Genomic DNA, 18,935 nt, shown 5'->3' on the forward strand with positions numbered 1-18,935 from the left:
CCCTCCCCTCCCCTCCCCTCCCCTTCCCCTCCCTCCCTCCCCTCCCTCCCTCCCTCCCTCCTCCTCTCTCTCCTTCACCCCCCCCCTTCCCTCCTCCTCCTCCTCCTCCTCCTCAACATCATTCGACATCCATGTCTTACTTTCTTGGGCTGGCTGGGTGGCTCGGGAGGAAGTGAATCTCGGGGTTTCGTTCTTGCGTCTCAACTCCTCCGCCTCCACCTCCTCCCTCGACTCCTCAATCAGCCGGTACAAGTCCCCAGCTGCTCGCCGCGAGACGGGCAGCGACTGGAGACGATGCCCAGTCAACAAGCTTGTCAAGCATAAAAAAAATGTCATCCCTCACCAAGATCAAGGCTCGTTCGTTCGTCTCCGACCCCTGCTCGCTCCACTGTGTCCCCACGTCTCGCGTCTCTACCGTTGCCGTCCTGCCTGTCTCCTGGACCCACAAGTCATCTGCCCCATCCCGACCTCCCTCCTCCCTCACCTTCTGCTCCCTCCTGCCTCCCCCCTCTCCTTCTCTCCTTGTGCCCTCGCCCTCCACGTCAACGCTCGCAGCAGTCTTGATTGCGTTCACTTCCATGGCAACGCGTTGACTGGCTGCTGTTCTCCCCCTGCTCTGCATCTGCTCCCGCTCTCTCTCCTGCTCCCGTGGGTCAGACCAGCTCCCCAGCATCCTCGAAGACCTTTCGCGCACTATGAGACTGTCTCTTCAACCTGCTACAGTATCCTCGGCTCTCAGAGTAGAGATTCTGAGTGATGAGTCAGCAGCAGGGAAGGAAAGTGAGTGAGTGAGTGAGTGAGTGAGTGAGTGAGTGAGTGAGGGAGGAAGGAAGGGAGGGAGGGAGGGAGGGAGAAAGGGAGAAGGAAGGAGGGATGGAGGAGGGGAAATATTTTTCTTACCAACTCTCGCTCGAAAGCACGTGTGAATCGATCGCGCAGATCAAGGACTCCCTGAGTGACCACATAAGTATACCATGCAGCAATCATCATCATCATCATCACCACCACCACCACCACCACCACCACCACCACCATCATGATCATTATCATGATCGTCGTCGTCATCGTTGTCGTCATTATCACCACCACCATCACCACCACCATGACCATGATCAACATCATAATCATCACAGTAGCAGCAGTCACAGTACTAGTTGCCCTCCTCCTTTGCCTCACTCTCCTCACCAGCCAGACAGTGATTGGGATGACCATAGAAGGCGATTGATCGGAATCTTCGCTCATACTCCTTTCTGTTCAACATAATGAAATATTTCCACATCCTCTTCACTGCTTCCGCCTCCACTTGCCCCATCTCTCCCTTCTTCTTCGCCTCCAGTCCCCCGTATCTTTCTTTCCTCCTCCTTGAATTTGCCTCCTCCCTCCCTCCCTCCCTCCCTCTCTCCCTCCCTCCCTCTCTTCCTCTCTCCCTCCCTCCCTCCCTCCCTCCATGGACTTGGTCACCTTCTGACAGCAGAGTCACGAATCCTCCTTTCGAGCTCTGCGGTATCAAGAAAAAAAGACGTCAAGCTTGGGGCTCTCAAAGTTTCAGATCGATCAACCAGAACTTTGATGCGCCGAAAGGTTTCAGCCCAGACGAGAGAAATCTGTGCATGAAATTTTGTCGGCTCCTCCTGCTCCTCCTGCTCCTCCCCATTCTGCTCCTGCTCTTGCTCCTAAACCCTCCTTCCTCCTACTGCTCCTCCCCATTCTGCTCCTGCTCTTGCTCCTAAACCCTCCTGCTCCTCTCCCCCCTCCTCAATCTGCTCCTATTTGTCTTCGTCCCTTCTTACTCATCGACATCACCTGTGTCCCAACGTCGAGCCCGATGACCACTGAGTCGCTTGCCGGGTCGTACTGGCCGACCAGGGAAGGATAGGTGAAACTGAAAGGAAACTCAGAACGAGAGACAAGAGGAGAATGTCAGGCTAACGGCACAAGTTGAAGCTCTCGGGGGGAAGCTCCCTGCTTCGTCCCCTTCTCTTCCATCCGAGCTCTGATCTCGACGTCAGTTTCCCAGCCTTAAGGCTAACCTCAATCTCCCTCACAGCTTTCTTCGTCGCCGCTCCGAAGTAGCCACATCTGCTCATCGTGCGCAAGGTCAGCCTGCTGCTCGTCCTAGGGGTTTCAACCTTGATCACGATGAGAGGTGGTGGGTCTCGTTTCGTCCTCAATCCTCTCGAGTTCAATCTCTCCCGCCCCGTCTTGACCTTCTGCTGAGAGGTAGTCCGCAAGCATTGCCTTGAGTTCATCCTCCTCCTCCTTGTATGACGGGCGTTTCACGTTTGCTCCCTTCTCTTCATCAGCTCTGTCCAAATCATCGCCTCTAGTAGTCTCGTGCCAATCCACTGAAGCCTTGTGAGTAGTCGGATCTGATCTTGATGCAGGCATCTGATTACTGTCCCCATGCATGTCCGGTGTTTCCTCCACGTATGTATCATAGAGGATTGGATGACGCTCCTCCTGCTCGCGCAAGGACGGAACGTCGTCTTCTTCTGTCTGGGTGCTCATGGAAGCACAGACTGTCCTGACATTCTCACGAGACTCTTCTCTCTGAACCACCTGAAAAAAATCCTCAGAGCACTTCTAGGCAAGAGTTCATGCCACATCGCTGACCTCGACGAGCTCGCTCGTGGGAGTGACAATCTTGAGGACCCTAGTGTCTCCCAGCCTGGCTGCTCCGTCCTACCTCAACCCCATCAGATCTTCTTGAACGCACCACACTCTCCTGACCGCATGCTTGGGGCTCGTCTTCCACGCTTTGGATCACAGTCAATATCCTCATGCAGAAGGTTCGACTTCGCACCTGACAGCTCCGGAGTGGGAGGAGTTGTGACTTTCCCTGCATCTCGTTGGATCCTTGGGACGGAGAATCTTGATCCTCCTGTCTTGCTGCTCATCAAGTTTCAGCCCCCTTGTCCAGTACCGAACAACGAAGTTCCTACCGAATACCTTGCGTCGGGTTCCAGCTCATGGCCGGCCAGAGCAAAGGAGGAGCTAGAAGGGACTAGACCGCTGGTGGAGGAGCAGCCAGTCAACATCATGAGCTCCTCCTCCTCCTCCTCCTCCTCCTCTTCCTTCTCCTCCTCCTCCTCCTCCAGCGCTACTTATATCCTGCATACCTGCTATCGTTGAGCCATGGGTGGGACAGGAAAAAAAAAGTCATTGTCACCTCCACCGGTGACCGGAAGGTCTAGAGTGGGACAATCGAGGGGTGGGGTGGGGTCAGTAGTTCAAACGGTTGAAGTCAGTCTGGCAGTACCGAAGTTTTTACCCAACAGGGCCGGTGTAGTGTGGCCGGCGGTCGGCCGGGCGGGCCCGGCCCGGCAAGTCGACTCGCTGCCGCGGAGTAACCGGCGTGTAGTCCTGGCACTGGCAGGCTCAGTCGACGGACTCGACGTGACTCGGACGGTAACTGATCGATATATCCGATTATCCGTAAAGTTCATCCTCCTCCTCCTCCTCAGTCTTCCTCAGCCCGGGCCCGGCGCTTTCTCCTCAGCCTCCGGGTCTCGCCGGGCGGCTGAAGCCTCCGAAGCCTCGGAAGTTCTCCGACTCAGTGTTCACGGTTTGTACCCGTAGTTCCCTTCTCTTTACTCAAAGTTAAGTTAAAATCAGTACGAGCTACCGCATGATGTTAAAAGTTACTTTTGATGGGTACAGTAGTACCAGGTTTTCTTTTTTGCTCAGTTTAGTACTACCGACTACCCTTTACTACCCAGTAAAATCACTCAATTTGATGTTACTTGCCTTGAGGGTGGGGTAGTTTGGAACGGTTCTTGGATGGGGTAAATAACCGGGTATTTGAAGGGTAATGAGGGGGTGGTTTGTCCGGGAAATTGAGGGGCACAGTTGCATGATGGGTGGGGTACACGAGAAGTCGTAAATGATCTTGTTGCCAAATGCTCCAAATCTGTACTATAAAATTTGGAATATACAGTACCCAAGATTTCACATTTGAAGTTAGATAGAAATTAATCGTGAACGACTAGGGAGACAGACGGAGTGAGAGGGTGGAAGCGTTAGAGCAGAGGGACATCGAACCTGCGGCATGGCGAAGGCAGCAGCATATATTGAAGTGCGGCATGGCGAAGGCAGCAGCATATCATGAAGGCTAGGATGATGGCTCAGAAGCATAGATGAACCAGCAGAAACATCATGACGATCGGGTCTTAGCAAGAAATACCTGCATTACGCACTTTTGTTCGATATCTGACGGAGCTTGAACAGGAACGTGCGTGCTTGAGTAAATTAGCCTTCACATTTAAAAAGGCAGGTGAAATATGCCAGGATAGCATTCAAACTCTTGCCACATATCGCCGTCGTACAACAATGAGCAAGAGCGAAGAAACGAACCTGCACAGTTTGAGAACGATGGATCCAACAGATTACCAAGTCTCCATGCAGGCCCTTGACAGACAGCTGAAGGAAAATTTCACTCTGCTGTACATGATCAAGCCAGGAAACTATTTGCAATCGAAACTCAGGATGCAGGCCCTGTACCGCGATGGCTTTGTCTCTGCCCTGTTTCATGAAGAGAGTATAAAGGCACTGTACGCCATTCGAGGAATACAATTCATCTCCTTCACCGTCGGTTGGTATCTGGTCACCAGGACCTACCTAAATTCGTTGACTTACCGTTATCATGAGCACCGGATAGTCAAGGTGGAAACGTTTGTAGTGCAAACGGATTATCAACGACAACCCACTGCGATAGATTTCAGTCTAGCCAGCTGCAGCTGGAAGACCAATCTCCTGTTTGTGATTGACGTTGCACACGGAGTTTCTTACATTCTTGCCTCCATCTTCGGCTTCTTTGAGAAGACAAAAACCCCGAAAGCGGTAGGCAAATGCAAAGCGGGCTTACTTTTTTGACGCATTTTGAACTCATTTCAGGTGATTTGCCTGGGTGGACTGATTGCTGGGATCGGGCATATGATTCTTTTTCTTGGAAATGATGAGAATTTTGTCAAACCAGCGAGTTATCACTGTTTGGTTTCAAGCCTTGTGGTGAGTGTTTCCATGAATGGCCTTCACTTGTTCTGATTCCTTTTTCAGTCATTTTTGGTCTTCCCGTGTCCGACTGTCTTCAAAGAATCTCTCACCTTGGAGTTGATGCTTTCTTCTCTTGTCATTCTATCCATCTCGCTTGGGGCAGGTGGCACTTTTGCAGTTGAGTTACTGACAGCGATTGGGCTGTTTTCTGCTATCTTGGTGACCAAATACGCCATCATGATCGCTGTGCGTATTGAAGCGAAGAAAGACACAAACGCTTTCGATGAAGCATGGCGCTCGATCACTCAAAGTTCATTCGTTCAGGCAGACCTAGGAACGACAGAGCAGATCTTGCAAAACTTTATGTTGTCTTGTCCTGGGCTCAACTCGCAAGATGCGATACATACCTTTGTGATGCCTGACCGCCCGACCTCGGACATGATCGCAACAGACTCCTCTCACCTGAAAGTGTCGGGCAGCTACAGGTCTTCTGCGTTCTCGATGGAGTCGTCATTCTCTCTGTCCAATTCTTCCTTCTTTGCCGGATCTATGCCGACATTTCCTGTCGCAGATCTCGATCAGCTTTATGTCCGATCTGTCTTAGTACTTCCCATGTTTTTCCGTAAGCTGATTGCTATCGGAGGTGTGAGCAAGGGATATTGTTGTTGCATGGACGAGAGAGATGGATCAAAACAGTACATTCTCTACAAAGAATTAGGTCAATCCCCTGACATGTTCGCGAGCATTTACGACGCGAGCTTGAAGCGAGTTGATCGTGCGGTGGAGAAAGTCTTGATTCACTTGCAGGGTGAAGTTTGTCGGATCACCGACGTCGTTCGGCAGAACATGCTGTTTGACAACCTGCATGACTTGAACGTGGCGCTGAAGCACTGGCTAGAGGACCCGGAGGTGAGGGTGATGCATGTTCGAGACCGTCTCAGCAACGGACACAGCGGTTATCGCGATATTACTCTCATTGTGTCGTTTGTCAACAGTGTGGCAATGCACAACAACGTGCTGGGGCACGTCTGCGAGGTTCGACTTTCCCTTATCTCTCTGCACTCCATCATCGTACTTGGCAAGCACACACAATACCTGCGGAGGAAGATGGTGTTGCGAAAAACCAACAAAGTCAAGAGAGGGAGCCGGAGAACTTTGCTGCTCGTCAACCTTCATTGGAAGCAATTCCTCCGAACTTTCTCGTTTGCCGTGCATCCTGCCGCCATCGAACGTTGTGCAGTGAACCAAAGCTCGTTGCTGGCCTCGTTCTCCCCTACCTCTTCTTCCTCTCCTCCCTCTCCTCTCTCTCCTCCCTCTCCTCCCTCTCTCTCTCCCCCCCCTCCACCCCTGTGCCCAGTGCTCAACTTGAAGAGCATCTTGCCGGGAGGCTTCTTGGACCATATGGTGAAGTCAGCGGATGCGGGCGTGCACGACTCGAAGACGGCGAGTGTCATCTTCTCCTCGCGTCCTCTTACCAACGTGATCCACAAGCCCCTCTTTCAGCTCTGCCTGGTGTTCATCGGCTTCATGCTTGTGGTCAACTACGCCATCGACGACTACTACCCCGTGCGGGAGATGAGGACCCGGACCCTCTTCTCTGTCGCGCATGCTCGCGTCACGATAATCCGGCAGAGAGATCCCTCGCTCGCCGACCCCTCAGTGGTTCCCATCCAGAAGGTGAGCTTCCTCCGAGACTGCAAAAAGTTCTCTCCTTCGTTCGTAGGTAGGAACGGGTCTCAGCAGTTCTACTCGTTCTCCCGTCCTGTCTCTGCACATGGCTGGGAGTTCTACACCAATCCCGACGTCTCCTCCTACTACAGCGATCCCCTTGCCTTCGACTTGCACGTGCTGGGGGAGGACGAAGGAGTGAATGATCCCATTCGCGCCAACGAGACGCAGTGGGAGCTGAGGACAAGATTTGACTGCAGCATGAACCGTGCTACTGCTCTGTGTCACTCAGAGGAGGCCAACATCTCCCGCACGAGGGACGTTCGCTACTTCGTGGACCTGCGGATGGCCTGGCAGTGCGCCTTCGAGCTCGTGAACATCGGCCTCCGCTTCCTCGCCTGCTTCGGCACCGCCATCTTCGTCAACATGGGAAGGACGTACTGGGGTAAAACGGTCTGCGCCTGCGCATTCTTTGGCCCTGGGATCTTTGACCTGTTGAACCTTATGTTCACCCCCTTTACTGTGCTGGAGTTCCTGCACAGTCTTAGCTGGGTGGTGATCGAGTTGGGGTACGGGCTCGTGATGCAGTTCAAGGAGGAGTACGCGCTGACTTGTCTTCCTATCTTTGCGCTGAGTGGTTCATTCTTCAATACCCTCTTCACTGACTTGAGAGCACGGGAGGTCATCATAGACTCCAGCACGATCCGACTCAACCACGTCGTCCTCTTCTCCGTCTGGTTGTTCCTGTGGCTGTGGAGGAAACACCTGCTGTACAAGTCCTACAAGAAGGTCGAGAAGGACTTGGTGGAGTACGAGGAGCTCTGGAAGAAGGTGGCGGAGGATGAGGAGACAGTCTCTGCGCTTCGTGTGAAGTTTGCCAAGATCGCCCACAACCACCAGTCCTCGTCTGCCCTCCAGCACGTGTTCCTGTGCCCAGGGCCAGCGCTCAAGAGATTTCTGCTCTGGATGGAGAGGACTCTGCATGTGCAGGTGGAAGATGAGTGGCAGCACGAGCAGGGTAGCAGCTCAAGGCTGGGCTCGCTGACAGACATCATGAGGCATCTGAACCCGCTGTCATCCCACCTGCGAATCTCTTCCCTCGAGCAGCTTTACGCGCAAGCACTGATGGTGCAGCCTATCTTCTTCAAGAAGCTACAGGAGATCGGGTCTCAGTGTAACTGCTTGTTCCCTGTCAGCGACAGGTCGAGGAGGGCGGAGCGGTACATCACGTGGGCCAGCGCCTATGAGGGCGGGGGTGGGGTACTCGCCGTGAAGCCGCCGATCCTGAAGAACGTGAACCGGGCGATACAGAAGGTGATCCGGTCCTACAACGGTGACGTGTCGCGGCTGGTGGACATAGTTCGCTATGCGCTGGTGTTCGAGGACATACGGGAGCTGTCGAGAGCGATCGATATCATCCTGGAGGACCCGCATATTGAAATCATGAGGGTCAAGAACAGGCTCGTGCAGAGTTACAACGCCTTGGCGTCTGTGGGATACCGAGACATCTGCCTGAACATCCGCATCTCCAACGATGACACCAAGAGATTCTGCGTGGCTGGGTACCGCTGCGAGCTCCAGCTCGTCCTCAAGAGCTTCATGGACCTGAGAGTGGAGAAGGGGCACAAGAACTATCGGATCTTCCGCGATCAGAGGTGCGAGTAGTGACGACGATGCTCTGCAATTTCCTTCAGATTTGTTCTTGTCTGGTCACGAGCGCTGCCAAAAAGGACAACGTCAGCGCTGCTCGGGTGAGGATTCTTGAAACGAAGTTCACTGAATGGAAGGATTATGAGAATAGCTTACAATCTGAGGGAAGGAAGGAGGGCACAAGGGGGAGGAAAGGAAGAATCACAAGGAGGGTAGACGGTATGTAATTCGGGAGCCAACACCTTCACATGAAGCAAATTCAACTGGAATCAGTGTGATGGATTTAACGAAAATAAGTGGCTATCAGTTTGAAATGACTGAACTGACTTTGCATTCTTGTTTTCTAGTAATTTTGCAATGATACAATATCCAGAAATTGGGTAGAAATTTTGTGCTTGATTTTCATTGGAAATGTCAAGCGTGTAAAGATAGTTAAAATTTTTCTTGTGCGCAGTACGAATAATCATGTTGAATGATTGAATCACTTTCTTCGTGATCGACATCTGATTTACCTTCTTCTTTCCACCCCCTCACTTTTGCATGATACACCTTTTGACAGATTCAAGAACACAAAATGCCGTCCTCAAATTGAGCAACTTTGACATGCAACCCATTCATCTACCCGCCAACCCACCCACCCACCCACCTGCTCCTACTCGTTCCTCTTGCTTCCCTCCTTGATTTACCATTCTGATATGACCGCATCTCTCCTGTCGACATAGGAAACAACCACACTTGTGCAAAATCGTTCACGTTCGACTCCGGGGACGCGTCCTACAAGAGGAGTGTCCCTCAAGAAGGAGCGAGCTGTTCCGTCCAAACCCCACGAGGTGGAAGATCGGATGCTCCATTCTCAACATAAACTTGTGGCATGATAAATGTTTTCACAGATGAACACAAAATTGTCGACCACACGGCAGGACTCCGTCCTCCTGGCACTCTCTTCCGCCATTGTGTCAACGAAAGTAACTTTGCCTTCACCTGCGACCTCGACTGGCACTACCTCGAAACTCTTGGTCCTTCCTATCAAGGCGCTGCCAGATTATGCCTAGCCAACTTCCACCAGTGCCATCCGAAGTTCTACCAACATGAATCCGAAGCGAGGTGAAGGCAAAGTTACTTTCGTTAACTCCCAAAACGACATGTACATACTTATGCACGCTGCTCTATTCGGAATAATCACTGATCGCACTTGTCCTCTGCTCCTAGTTCTGCTCGCTTTCCTCCAGCTTATCCTCTTCCCTTAACTCCATTCTTCTACGTTGGTTGTTTTGCTGTACTTTCGTAGTCTTGTCTTTACTTTCCAACTCTTTGCTCATCGATCGTGCTCCATCCTCCCTCCCTTTTTCTAGCGGGGTTACATCACGCTTTCTCCCTCCCTCATCCTGACGATCCTCCTCTCTTCTCCTCCTTGCAAGCATACTCCTCCTACTCTGTCTTCGCTCCTCCTCCCAACATGCAGGATCCCAATCCACTTTGCAAATTTTAAAATTGTATTTTGATGATATTCGGTACAAACTACACTACCTGGAATATGAATTCATTGCTACGTTTCTCAGTTTTTATATAGTTTTATAAACAGGTACCACGTACAAAATTCCCCAACAGCTCAAATGTGGTATCGGAAAGTTAAAACACCCGGTACCATAAACCTACTATATACCTTTTAGAGGCCGGGACCCGGTTCAAAATTTCCACGGAAAACTTGATATTTTTCATTTGCCTTCGTTGAATCATCAACTCACTTTTGAAATATTGAGATGAATTTTCAGTATTGGACTTCTGTATTGCTGCGAAAAAGTCCCGTTGTTGCTCGGGGCCCTGGACTTCATGGGGGGTAGGGGTGATAGCCCTGCCATCCCATGGGTAGGGTGGGTTAGAAACACACGGGTCCTCTTCCTCTGATGATCGGTACCACAGCAGAGTCGGGAGGGTGGGGTACAATGCAAATCAAGGGTGTTTTGGGGAAGAACTCACAACCATTGGGGCAGAGGGTACTCTTTAGCAGTCACAAGGGGGTAGGGGTCATGAGCACTCGTGGAAATTCCGTGGTGGGGGTATAGGTTCGTTAGGGAACGAAGGGGTGGGGGGTCAGTTGCCGAAATCTGAACAGGCCAGGTACGGTAGTGCAATGTAGGGTAGGGTATGGTGGGGTAGGGTAGGGGGCGATCGGTATGGTGTGCAGGCGGAAGTGGGGACGATGAAAGCAGGCGGAGGAAGGGGCAGAAGAGGAGGAGGGGATGAGGGAGGGATGAACAAGAGATGAAAGATCTAGTGTGGAACGGGATGCGAACCATGGAGATGGAGAAAGACGAGTCACGAAGCAAGCATAGGAAACGGCATCAGCCTGAATGTCATGTCGGATCAAGTATGGCAAAAAAGTGCAAAAGTCGATTGGCAATCAAGTAGAACAGATAGCATTCATAGATGCACAAAGGTTTCACGATGTTTTTCTATTCGTTTCTTCAGGGTCTCGTGGTGATTTTTGTCAGTGATAGTTAGATTTCTGTGATGAGAGGATCGTGGGATGCGGGCACGGAGAGGTAGACAGAGAAGGGTCTTGTTGTTATCAGAATGTTGTGATCAGGTTCTGATCATCAAGATAATTATCAAATCGAAATGTTTTGTTTGTTTTCTCTTATGTATTGTTGATATGTCTTGAACTTAAAACGGCATTTGTTGGCCGGGGAGACTAGTGAAACAGGTGCAACACAACACAGAGTTGCAATAAGATTCTCCTTCCCATCGTTTCTTGACATGTTGATGTCTATAATGTGCAAAGATTGACAAATGCTTCACAGTCTGGCGCAATGCCACGAGTTAGGAATACATCGCGGGATTGAGCTTTGACAATGAGGTTTGGTAGTTGCTTGCATCGCAGAAGAGGTAAGTTGATGCCTGCTATTCTTTCCTGGTGCTCAATGTTGTGTTTGTCACAGAAATCTGATTCTTAGACATGGGCTGTGATTGGTCCAAGGGTGCTGGAGGGTATTCCAACTACGATGAATTCCCCGACGGTCCCTACTCCCTCCTCAGTGTGTCTGTGGAGGATATCAGAATACCGAGGAAACTGAATTCGAAGCGCGGATCAGCCAAGAAAAGGTGAATAGAACATCATCAACATCGACGCAGCCCTTCCTTCTTTGCCGTCTGCCTCACCCTCGCGCCCTAGTTTTAGACTCGACGTCCCTCTCCTCTCTTAACTCCCCTCTCCTCTCATACCTCCCCTCTCCTCTCTTACCTTCCCGCCCCTCCTCTCCGTCTCCATCCCCCTACTTCCCCCCTCGTTGCTCTCCTTGCTACCATCCCGCCTTTCAAGTCTCCCCTTCCTCGCTGCCACCCGATCAAACTCGCTGTCGATGTAACCCTCGGCTATAGAGACAAACGGAAGAACAAGTCAGAAGGACCAGAGAAGGGGCGAAAACGAACTCTAGATGACGAGGTCGGTTTGATCCTGATTGTTTGAAACTCTGAGAGGCTGATTGCAGACTCCTGATCCTAACGTTAATGAGATCCCGAAAGGGTTCAAACTGAATCTCGGAAACGTCAAACCTGTTGTGGATGACAAAGACTGTGAGCACTGTGATGTTGACTGTCGATTTGTTATTCATCCTGTCTTCAGTCGCAAACAAGCACGAGAAAGATGTGCCTGCGAAGAAACCAGAGCCAGCAGCTCATCCAAGGTATCCATCTGATTATGCCCGGTTTGTGACAGACTTTCATGATGTCTCTTTACAGACTTGGCCTACCATCGATGGAAACGAAACTCAAACTGGACATATCGAAAGCACAAGAGATTCCTAGGGAACCCACTGAGAGGCAGCTGAGGAAGGAGAAGCTAGACAAGTACGAGAAGGAGTGTACCCGCATCACAGACTACCTGTATGTTGGAGGACTTCACGTGGCCCAGAACTTGGAGCTCTTGAAAGGAGTTGGTATCTCCCACATCATCAACTGCAGCAGAATCACTTCTGAGAACTTTTTCCCGGACTCTTTTACTTACATGTCTATTTACATCAACGATGCGCCATCTGAGGACATCTCCTGTCACATCTACGATGCTGTTCACTTCATCGACAAGGCTCGTAAGGCAGGAAAGAAAATTTTGGTTCATTGCACTCAAGGGGTGTCGAGATCCTGTTCAATTTGTATTGCTTACACCATGTTGAAAGAGAAAGTCTCTTACGATGAGGCTTTTCAGCGACTGAAATTGAAAAGAGGCATCTGCAACCCAAACGCAGGATTTTGCAGCCAACTGGTGCGATGGAGTAAGAGAATTCTCGATGTACACGCTTGGAGCCCAGAGTCAGTTGCCGATGCCGCTCCTCGCCTGTTCAAAGTGGATTTTTATTATCCCAGCGTGAAGGAGGCTGGGATTTCTGCGATGTTGATAGAGAACAAGGGGAACGAGGACGTGGAGCTATCTCCGGACTGTGTCTACATCGTCGATGGTCCATTGGACATCCTGATTTGGATTGGAAAGTCATCAACGAACGCGCACGTTCAAGCTGCAAAGGAGGCTGTACAGAATTTTCAGAGGTATGAAGGATCGCCATCGGGGAGCGAGGAGGTGAAGCAGGGGGAGGAAGCTGAGCGGCATGTGGCGCAGCTGAGGAAGTTGCGATGCTTGCTGCCAGGAGGGGGAGAGGCGAAGGAGTACAGTCGATCTTCTGACAAGACCGAGAAGACCATTGTTCCCCTGTCATCAACGCGAGATCCGCAGTTGAAGGAGCCAGCAGTGCAGGAGACGTCAAGTCCGTCCACGTCCGACTCCGGGGACGTGTCCAACAAGAGGAGTTTCCCTCAAGGAGGAGCAAGCTGCACCGTCCAAACCCCACGAGGCGGAAGGTCGGATGCTCCCATCTTCAACATGAAGGTGAGGAGATGAGAACGAAGATGACGATGAGGAGGAGGATGAGGAGGAGGTGGGAGAGGGGGGAGGACTGTAATGATGCTCGAATGATCGTGATTGAGGACTTGATAATGTTGCCTATGCCGATGGAGATGAAGGAAAGAGGGATGGATGGATGGGTGAAATGGATGTGAGTTAGGTAGATGATAGATATCATGACGGAATGTTTCAGCTATCGTTGAATCTGCCGACTGCTCAAGTTTCTCCCGTGAAGGAGGCGGTAGAAGAAACCAAGACTTCTCCGACCCCTTCAAGTCCCTACAGTCAGGATGGTCAAATGATGCGGATGTTTGAGATTGCAGAGGATCACAGCAAGGTGAATTTCACGTCCATTCCTTTCCTCCTCCTCTCTCCCTCCTCCTCTCTCCCTCCTCCTCCCCTCCAAGTTCTCTGCTTGTCCATTGGTTTTTGGCAGTCGTTGCATATGGGTATCGTCTTTCCCGCCGCTCTCCTTCATCCTTCTTCCCCTCTCTTTCTTCACTCCTTCATAGCATGCCTGGTTTCTTCCTTGTGATTCATGATGATACCAGTGGGATGAGCTCGACAACTTCGATTCCGATGACTTGTGGCCGAGCAAGGTTGGGAGGGGAGAGAGGGGGAGGGGAGAGAGAGGAGGATGAAGTGGAGCGAGAGGGGAAGGGGAGCGAGAGAAGGAGGTTCTGAAGGGGTACTAGGCCTTCATTCTCCTAGAGCGATCGGAGGATGCAGTGCCTGCGTACGTCTGGATCGGCAGCGAGTTCGAAGGGGTTGAGGTGAGGAGGAGAATCTCTTTGGGTTTTGCCCGCTCATTCTCCATGCGCAGGATGTCGATGATGAGGAGGAATGTCATGAGTTTGCAAGGAAGTCTGTCAAAACCTTCACCAAGGTGTCTCCTCTGCTCCTGCCACTCGACTCTCCTCTACCTCCTCCGTCTCCTGCTCCTTCGTGTTCATATCCCCTCCTCGTCAGTCTTTCCTCTCTTAACGTCTCCTGTTTCCCTCAAGTCTCTCTTGTATGTCCTTCTTCGATGTCTCCTTGTGTCTCTCTCGAGCTGACGATCGTGCAGGCTCTCGGCATCACCATCGAAGATCTTCATGTTGTAACCGAGGGACAAGAACCTGACTCGGTGAGACTCCTGCGCGCTCCACCAACTTACTTGCAAGCTCCTCCTCTCCTTCCCCTCTCCTCCTCCTCCTCCACCACCACCATCTCCTCCTCCTCCTCCTCTTCCTCCTCCCTCCTTCTCGTCCTCGTCCTCGTCCTCGTCCTTCTCCCTACTCCTTTTCCTCCTCCTTCATCCTCCCGCTGCCCTTCATTTCCTCCGCTTCTTATGATCCTGTCTCTCTGCAGTTCTGGGATTTGTTCGAGCTTGGTTAGAGGTGTCCCGACACGTTATTGTTCTTCATCTAACTCAATATCATGTTGAAAGTGAATCAACCCGTTAAAGTGTCACCATGTAAAGACAACTCACAAAGTCTAACTCAATATCATGTTGAAAGTGAATCAACCCGTTAAAGTGTCACCATGTAAAGACAACTCACAAGGGCTCTGATAACCTGCTCTCCCATGGTACCCTGAATGTTCCCCTCCCTTCTCGAATCTCCGCCCGGTTTCCCTCCACTTTGCTGTTCATGACCTCAACTCCCCCGGGTCCTTCCGGTCTTGCTGCTGCTCCTGTCATGAGCGAGCTTCTGCCGACGGCTCTTGCCCCTGCCATACGAGTCATCGCTTGCTCAAGACAGGCAGGAGGGCAACCGTCTTTCTGCGGAGGAGGCTGATCTGCGAGGAGAGGAGACTCTGGTGCGTCTCTACTGACCTTCCAGGTACCTTGCAAGCAGAGTCAACAGATCGCAGGCTGAGAAGTAGGAGCAGGGGGGGGGTGGAGGAGGGTGAGTCCAGGAGGAGGAGGTAGTGGTGGTAGTAACACCTCCACGTTCCTCGGCGCATGCACTGATGTTCCTCCGTCTAGTGTCTTGTCGGAAAGGAAAACTTTCATTCCCACACAGCAGTTCTCTCCGATCTGTCATTCAGCTTCATCAATGTCCTTTTCTCCCTCCCTCAGCCAATCTCCTCCTGCTCTTCCCGTTCCTATTCCAGCTCTGACTGTTCCCCTCTTCAACACTATGACTTCCTCCTCCTGCTCCTCCTCCTCCTCCTGTCTGCTCATCATTAATCCTCTTCCTACTCTTTTTCCTCTCCCATGCTATTTTCACCTTGCAATTCTCTATCGTCGCCATAGTTTCCACCGCAGAGAAGTTTCCGATGCAGCTGTCAGTGATCGATGCGCCGACTTCGAGGATGCACTCAGATCCTATCGTCAGCTCGCCATGCGTGGACCTGCTCGCGGTCATGAACGAGCAGGGGAGAGGGAAGGGGAGGGGGAGGAGGCGGATGTTTTACCGTACTCGCACCCTCTCCTCTATGATCGTGTGCTCGCCAACTACGATGGTTGCTCCTGTTGAAGCCAGCAGTTCGCAGCGAGGATGGAGGAAAGTTCCATGCCCTATGATAACGTTGCCCTCGATTCTACATCGAAGCATGTCAGATCCTTGCTTCATCCCCCTCCCATCCCACTTCCTCTGTTCGCTGTTCCACTCCGTCATCCTCCTCCTCCTCCTCCTCCTCCTCATCCTCATCCTCCTCTGTTTCTTTCTCGTCTTGTTCCATTGCTTTCTATAAACCCTGTCCTGGTCCCTTCCTCGTGAATCAAGAGCCTGTTCAAGCTCCAGACCCACATCCAGATCCTCCTAATCCTTCTCTCTCTTTCTCTGCGTCTCTACCTCTGCCTCTGCCTCTGCCTCTGCCTCTGCCTCTACCTCTACCTCTACCTCTACCTCCCTCCCTCCCTCTTGCTCCTTCTCGCTCACCTAACATCTTGCGCCATGTTTCCTTCCATCACGCATTCGATAAACCCTCATTCAGGGACTGTTGAACCCCTCAGTGACTCGGTTCATACTATCATAGCCGCCGGGCGGGCCCCCCGGGCCCGGGCCCCGGCCCCGGCCCGGGTTGACCTCCACTCGCGGCCTCTAGACAGAGATGAGTCACCCTGTTGTGAGAAGTCAGAAGAGCAGTAGTCGTTATCCGATCAGTGCCAGTGCCGTATGATCATACGATTGACTATTCCGTGGCAATCCGAAATCAGAGCAAGATATAATCGCAGAGCTAAATTCCAGGTACGCGTTTGCAAGGGCAAGTGCTGGGGTAGGAGCATACAGTTATGTAACAGTTGACACTCCTTGTGTCTGCCATGAAACACACTGCCCCGTTTCGCTGTTCAAGTATTGAGCACCGACCGGGTTGGTAGAGCCAGCGGCCACAACGGTCCGATCGAGTCGAGCTGGACTGGGCCGAGCCAGAGATCGAGAGCTTTCATCGCAGCTGAGAGGCCTTGAAAAGTTCAGCTGGGAGGCTGGTGAGGCGGTTGTAGCTCAGGTTCAGCAGCTAAGGCTTGACGGGGTCTCAAACGTGCCTGAGAAGATGGCGGAGACGTCGTTGAAGCTGAGATTCAGCTTGTGGATGTTTGACATGAAGGTCGAGCAGCAGGGAGGTTGGGTTCCCTTCCAAGGTCCCAGAAGGAGAGCTGCTGAGGTAGTTGTAGCTGAGTTTTCACGACTGTAACCGGATGACACCGCTCAAGGATCGCAGAGACAGAGACTGCTAGTCGTTTGCGGCAAGGTGGAATATGTTCAACGTTGAAAGGCCCGCAAACAAGTCAGCCTGCACCTCTGAGGGGTAGTTGAAGCTCAGCCTGCATCTCTGAGAGGTAGTTGAAGCTCAGCCTGCATCTCTGAGAGGTAGTCGAAGCTCAGTTCAACACCTGGAAAGCCCCTGGAAGGTCTGGGATGAGAGGTCCGTTAGCTGGTTGTGCTGAAGCTTCAGGGACTCCAACCTTGAAAGATTTCCAAACACGCCAGTTTGAATGTCGAGCATCTGATGGCTGTCAAGTTGAAGCATCACCAAATATCCTGACGTTCCAAGTCTCTAGCTTGTTGTAAGACAGACTGAGATAGTTCAGGTTTTGAAGCTCCGCAAAGCTCCCAGTTGAGACACTAGGGCTGAGCTGATTGTTGTTGAGGTAGAGGCCCAACAGGTTGGTGAGGCCGGACAAGCATCTCGTTGGCAGTGCGGTGAAGCTGTTTGAGCCCAGGTAGATGCGTTGAAAGTTCCCGCAGGGATACTTGTCAGCTGGTTTCCAGCAAGTGAAAGAAAAGTTTACATTGATGCGGTCAGAGGTAAAGAGATTGGTCAGGTTGTTGTTGTCCAGTGCGAGGGAAGAAAGACTTGAAAGCGAGTCAAGGATGGCGTCAATGCTTGTCAACTGATTGTTCTTTAATTTGTGAGTGAGCTCAACGCACTGAAAGTTCTGGTAAAAGATGTGTGAGATGGTTGTTGTTCAAGATCACTCCATTAAGTTTCGACCTCTGTCCATAAAGACTGTCCATCATTGAATCGCAGGCTCCGATCTCAACGGTCGTCAGCTTGTTGTTGCTGAGGTCCAGCTGATATAGACCGTTGGATGCGGTGAAAGTTCCAGGTTGTCGTCCACATAGAGATACAACAGGCTCGAGAGCCCGTCAAACGTGTCTCCCAGCAGCGTTGAGATCAAGTTTGAGCTGATCGTTAAAGCTGCAAGACTCCGAAGCTTGTCAAAGCCTCTTGAAGCAAGGCTGGTAAGCTGGTTTGACGAGCCGGTGAGAAAGTTGGAGGAGAGAGAGAGACACTGCAAGCTCGAGAGACTGACGGAGGTGCTCAAGCTCAGTTGATCGATCACATTGTAAGAGAGATCAAGGCCTTGCAAGCTCGAGGGGTTGGCAACGAAACGCGAGGGGATGCTTGAGAGGTTGTTTGAAGGAGAGATAGAGAGTCTGCAAGCTCGGGAGACCGGCGAACGTCCCTTCGACGAGGACAGAGAGCTTGTTGTCTGACAGATCAAGATTTGTCAACCTAGTCAGCCCGCCGAAGGTGTCGAGGAGGATTGCAGACAAATCCTTGGATGAAAGATCCACAGATGAGAGGACAGTGAGGCTGTCGAATGTTCCTGGAACCACGTCAGAGAGCTTGTTTGAGGCGAGCGCTAGACCGGGTAAGCTTGAGAGACCGTTGAAGGTGCTCAAGCTGAGTTGATCGATCCTGTTGTAAGAGAGAGCAAGGCCTTGCAAGCTCAAGGGGTTGGCGAAGAGAGTCGAGGGGATGCTTGAGAGGTTGTTTGGAGGAGAGATAGAGATCCTCCACAGACCATCGAACGTCCCGGTTGAAAGGTTGACAAGCTTGCGATGTTCATCCGTTTCAAGATATCATTGTTTCTCTTCTTTCATTTCATTCTACATGTCATTCATCAGAGATACCATTTCATTCATGAATTTATTCACTGTTGTTCGTCAGATTCTGTTTTCAACATATTTATTCATTCCTTCAAGTTCACACATTCATTCCTGTCATCTCAGCCCAACCTCTTCGCCATAAATCGTATCCCCTCCCGCACTTTCATTCGAGTTCCTCCTGCACCAGCGGCATTACTCTGTTGGTCATAACCGTGACTGGCTCGCTGATGAAGATCCGCTGGGGCTGGGCCCCTGCTGGCTCGTCCTCCGGCCCCGTCGCCTCCGCAGAGTTGGCCCATCCTAGCTCTGTTGCCTTGCCCTTGGCGGCGCTGCTGAACTTGAGCTGGGGATCTCAGTGTCAGTGAACAAGGCGGGGCAGGGGAGGGAGGGGAGGGGAGGGGAGGGGAGGG

General features: G+C 51.6%; 6 protein-coding genes across 6 annotated transcripts in view; 3 read left to right on the forward strand and 3 right to left on the reverse strand.

The window, feature by feature from the left end:
* Nucleotides 1-653: 653 nt before the first annotated feature.
* GUITHDRAFT_118877 (hypothetical protein) lies at nucleotides 654-2,971 on the reverse strand (the record flags this gene model as incomplete). The annotated part of the gene is made up of 10 exons (XM_005821865.1): nucleotides 654-749; nucleotides 901-951; nucleotides 1,804-1,882; nucleotides 1,931-1,993; nucleotides 2,046-2,079; nucleotides 2,130-2,559; nucleotides 2,614-2,682; nucleotides 2,731-2,756; nucleotides 2,804-2,889; nucleotides 2,943-2,971. The coding sequence occupies 10 exons, from the start codon at nucleotides 2,969-2,971 to the stop codon at nucleotides 654-656; spliced, it is 963 nt and encodes a 320-aa protein (XP_005821922.1).
* A 1,060-nt stretch (nucleotides 2,972-4,031) lies between these two features.
* GUITHDRAFT_155628 (hypothetical protein) lies at nucleotides 4,032-4,769 on the forward strand (the record flags this gene model as incomplete). The annotated part of the gene is made up of 1 exon (XM_005821866.1): nucleotides 4,032-4,769. A coding segment is annotated over exon 1 (437 nt), but the record flags the coding sequence as incomplete, so codon positions are not given.
* Nucleotides 4,770-11,932: 7,163 nt separating this feature from the next.
* Nucleotides 11,933-12,709, forward strand: GUITHDRAFT_90369 (hypothetical protein; the record flags this gene model as incomplete). Its single annotated transcript, XM_005821867.1, has 2 exons — nucleotides 11,933-11,993; nucleotides 12,049-12,709. A coding segment is annotated over exon 2 (645 nt), but the record flags the coding sequence as incomplete, so codon positions are not given.
* On the forward strand, nucleotides 12,710-14,647 carry GUITHDRAFT_155629 (hypothetical protein). Its single transcript, XM_005821868.1, has 7 exons — nucleotides 12,710-13,186; nucleotides 13,395-13,538; nucleotides 13,753-13,800; nucleotides 13,897-13,974; nucleotides 14,025-14,087; nucleotides 14,268-14,327; nucleotides 14,552-14,647. The coding sequence occupies exons 1-7, from the start codon at nucleotides 13,181-13,183 to the stop codon at nucleotides 14,576-14,578; spliced, it is 426 nt and encodes a 141-aa protein (XP_005821925.1). The 5' UTR covers nucleotides 12,710-13,180; the 3' UTR covers nucleotides 14,579-14,647.
* Nucleotides 14,648-15,224: 577 nt separating this feature from the next.
* On the reverse strand, nucleotides 15,225-15,804 carry GUITHDRAFT_146854 (hypothetical protein; the record flags this gene model as incomplete). Its single annotated transcript, XM_005821869.1, has 3 exons — nucleotides 15,225-15,356; nucleotides 15,415-15,538; nucleotides 15,602-15,804. The coding sequence occupies 3 exons, from the start codon at nucleotides 15,802-15,804 to the stop codon at nucleotides 15,225-15,227; spliced, it is 459 nt and encodes a 152-aa protein (XP_005821926.1).
* Nucleotides 15,805-18,688: 2,884 nt separating this feature from the next.
* GUITHDRAFT_118880 (ammonium transporter) overlaps nucleotides 18,689-18,935 on the reverse strand; it is a gene marked incomplete at both ends in the record, with an annotated part of 2,719 nt that continues 2,472 nt past the window's right edge. The window contains one exon of the mRNA XM_005821870.1: nucleotides 18,689-18,868. Coding sequence (XP_005821927.1) covers nucleotides 18,689-18,868 — 180 coding nt within the window. The remainder of the gene's footprint in view (nucleotides 18,869-18,935) is intronic.

Source organism: Guillardia theta (assembly GCF_000315625.1).
Source record: "Guillardia theta CCMP2712 unplaced genomic scaffold GUITHscaffold_136, whole genome shotgun sequence".
Lineage (NCBI taxonomy): Eukaryota > Cryptophyceae > Pyrenomonadales > Geminigeraceae > Guillardia > Guillardia theta.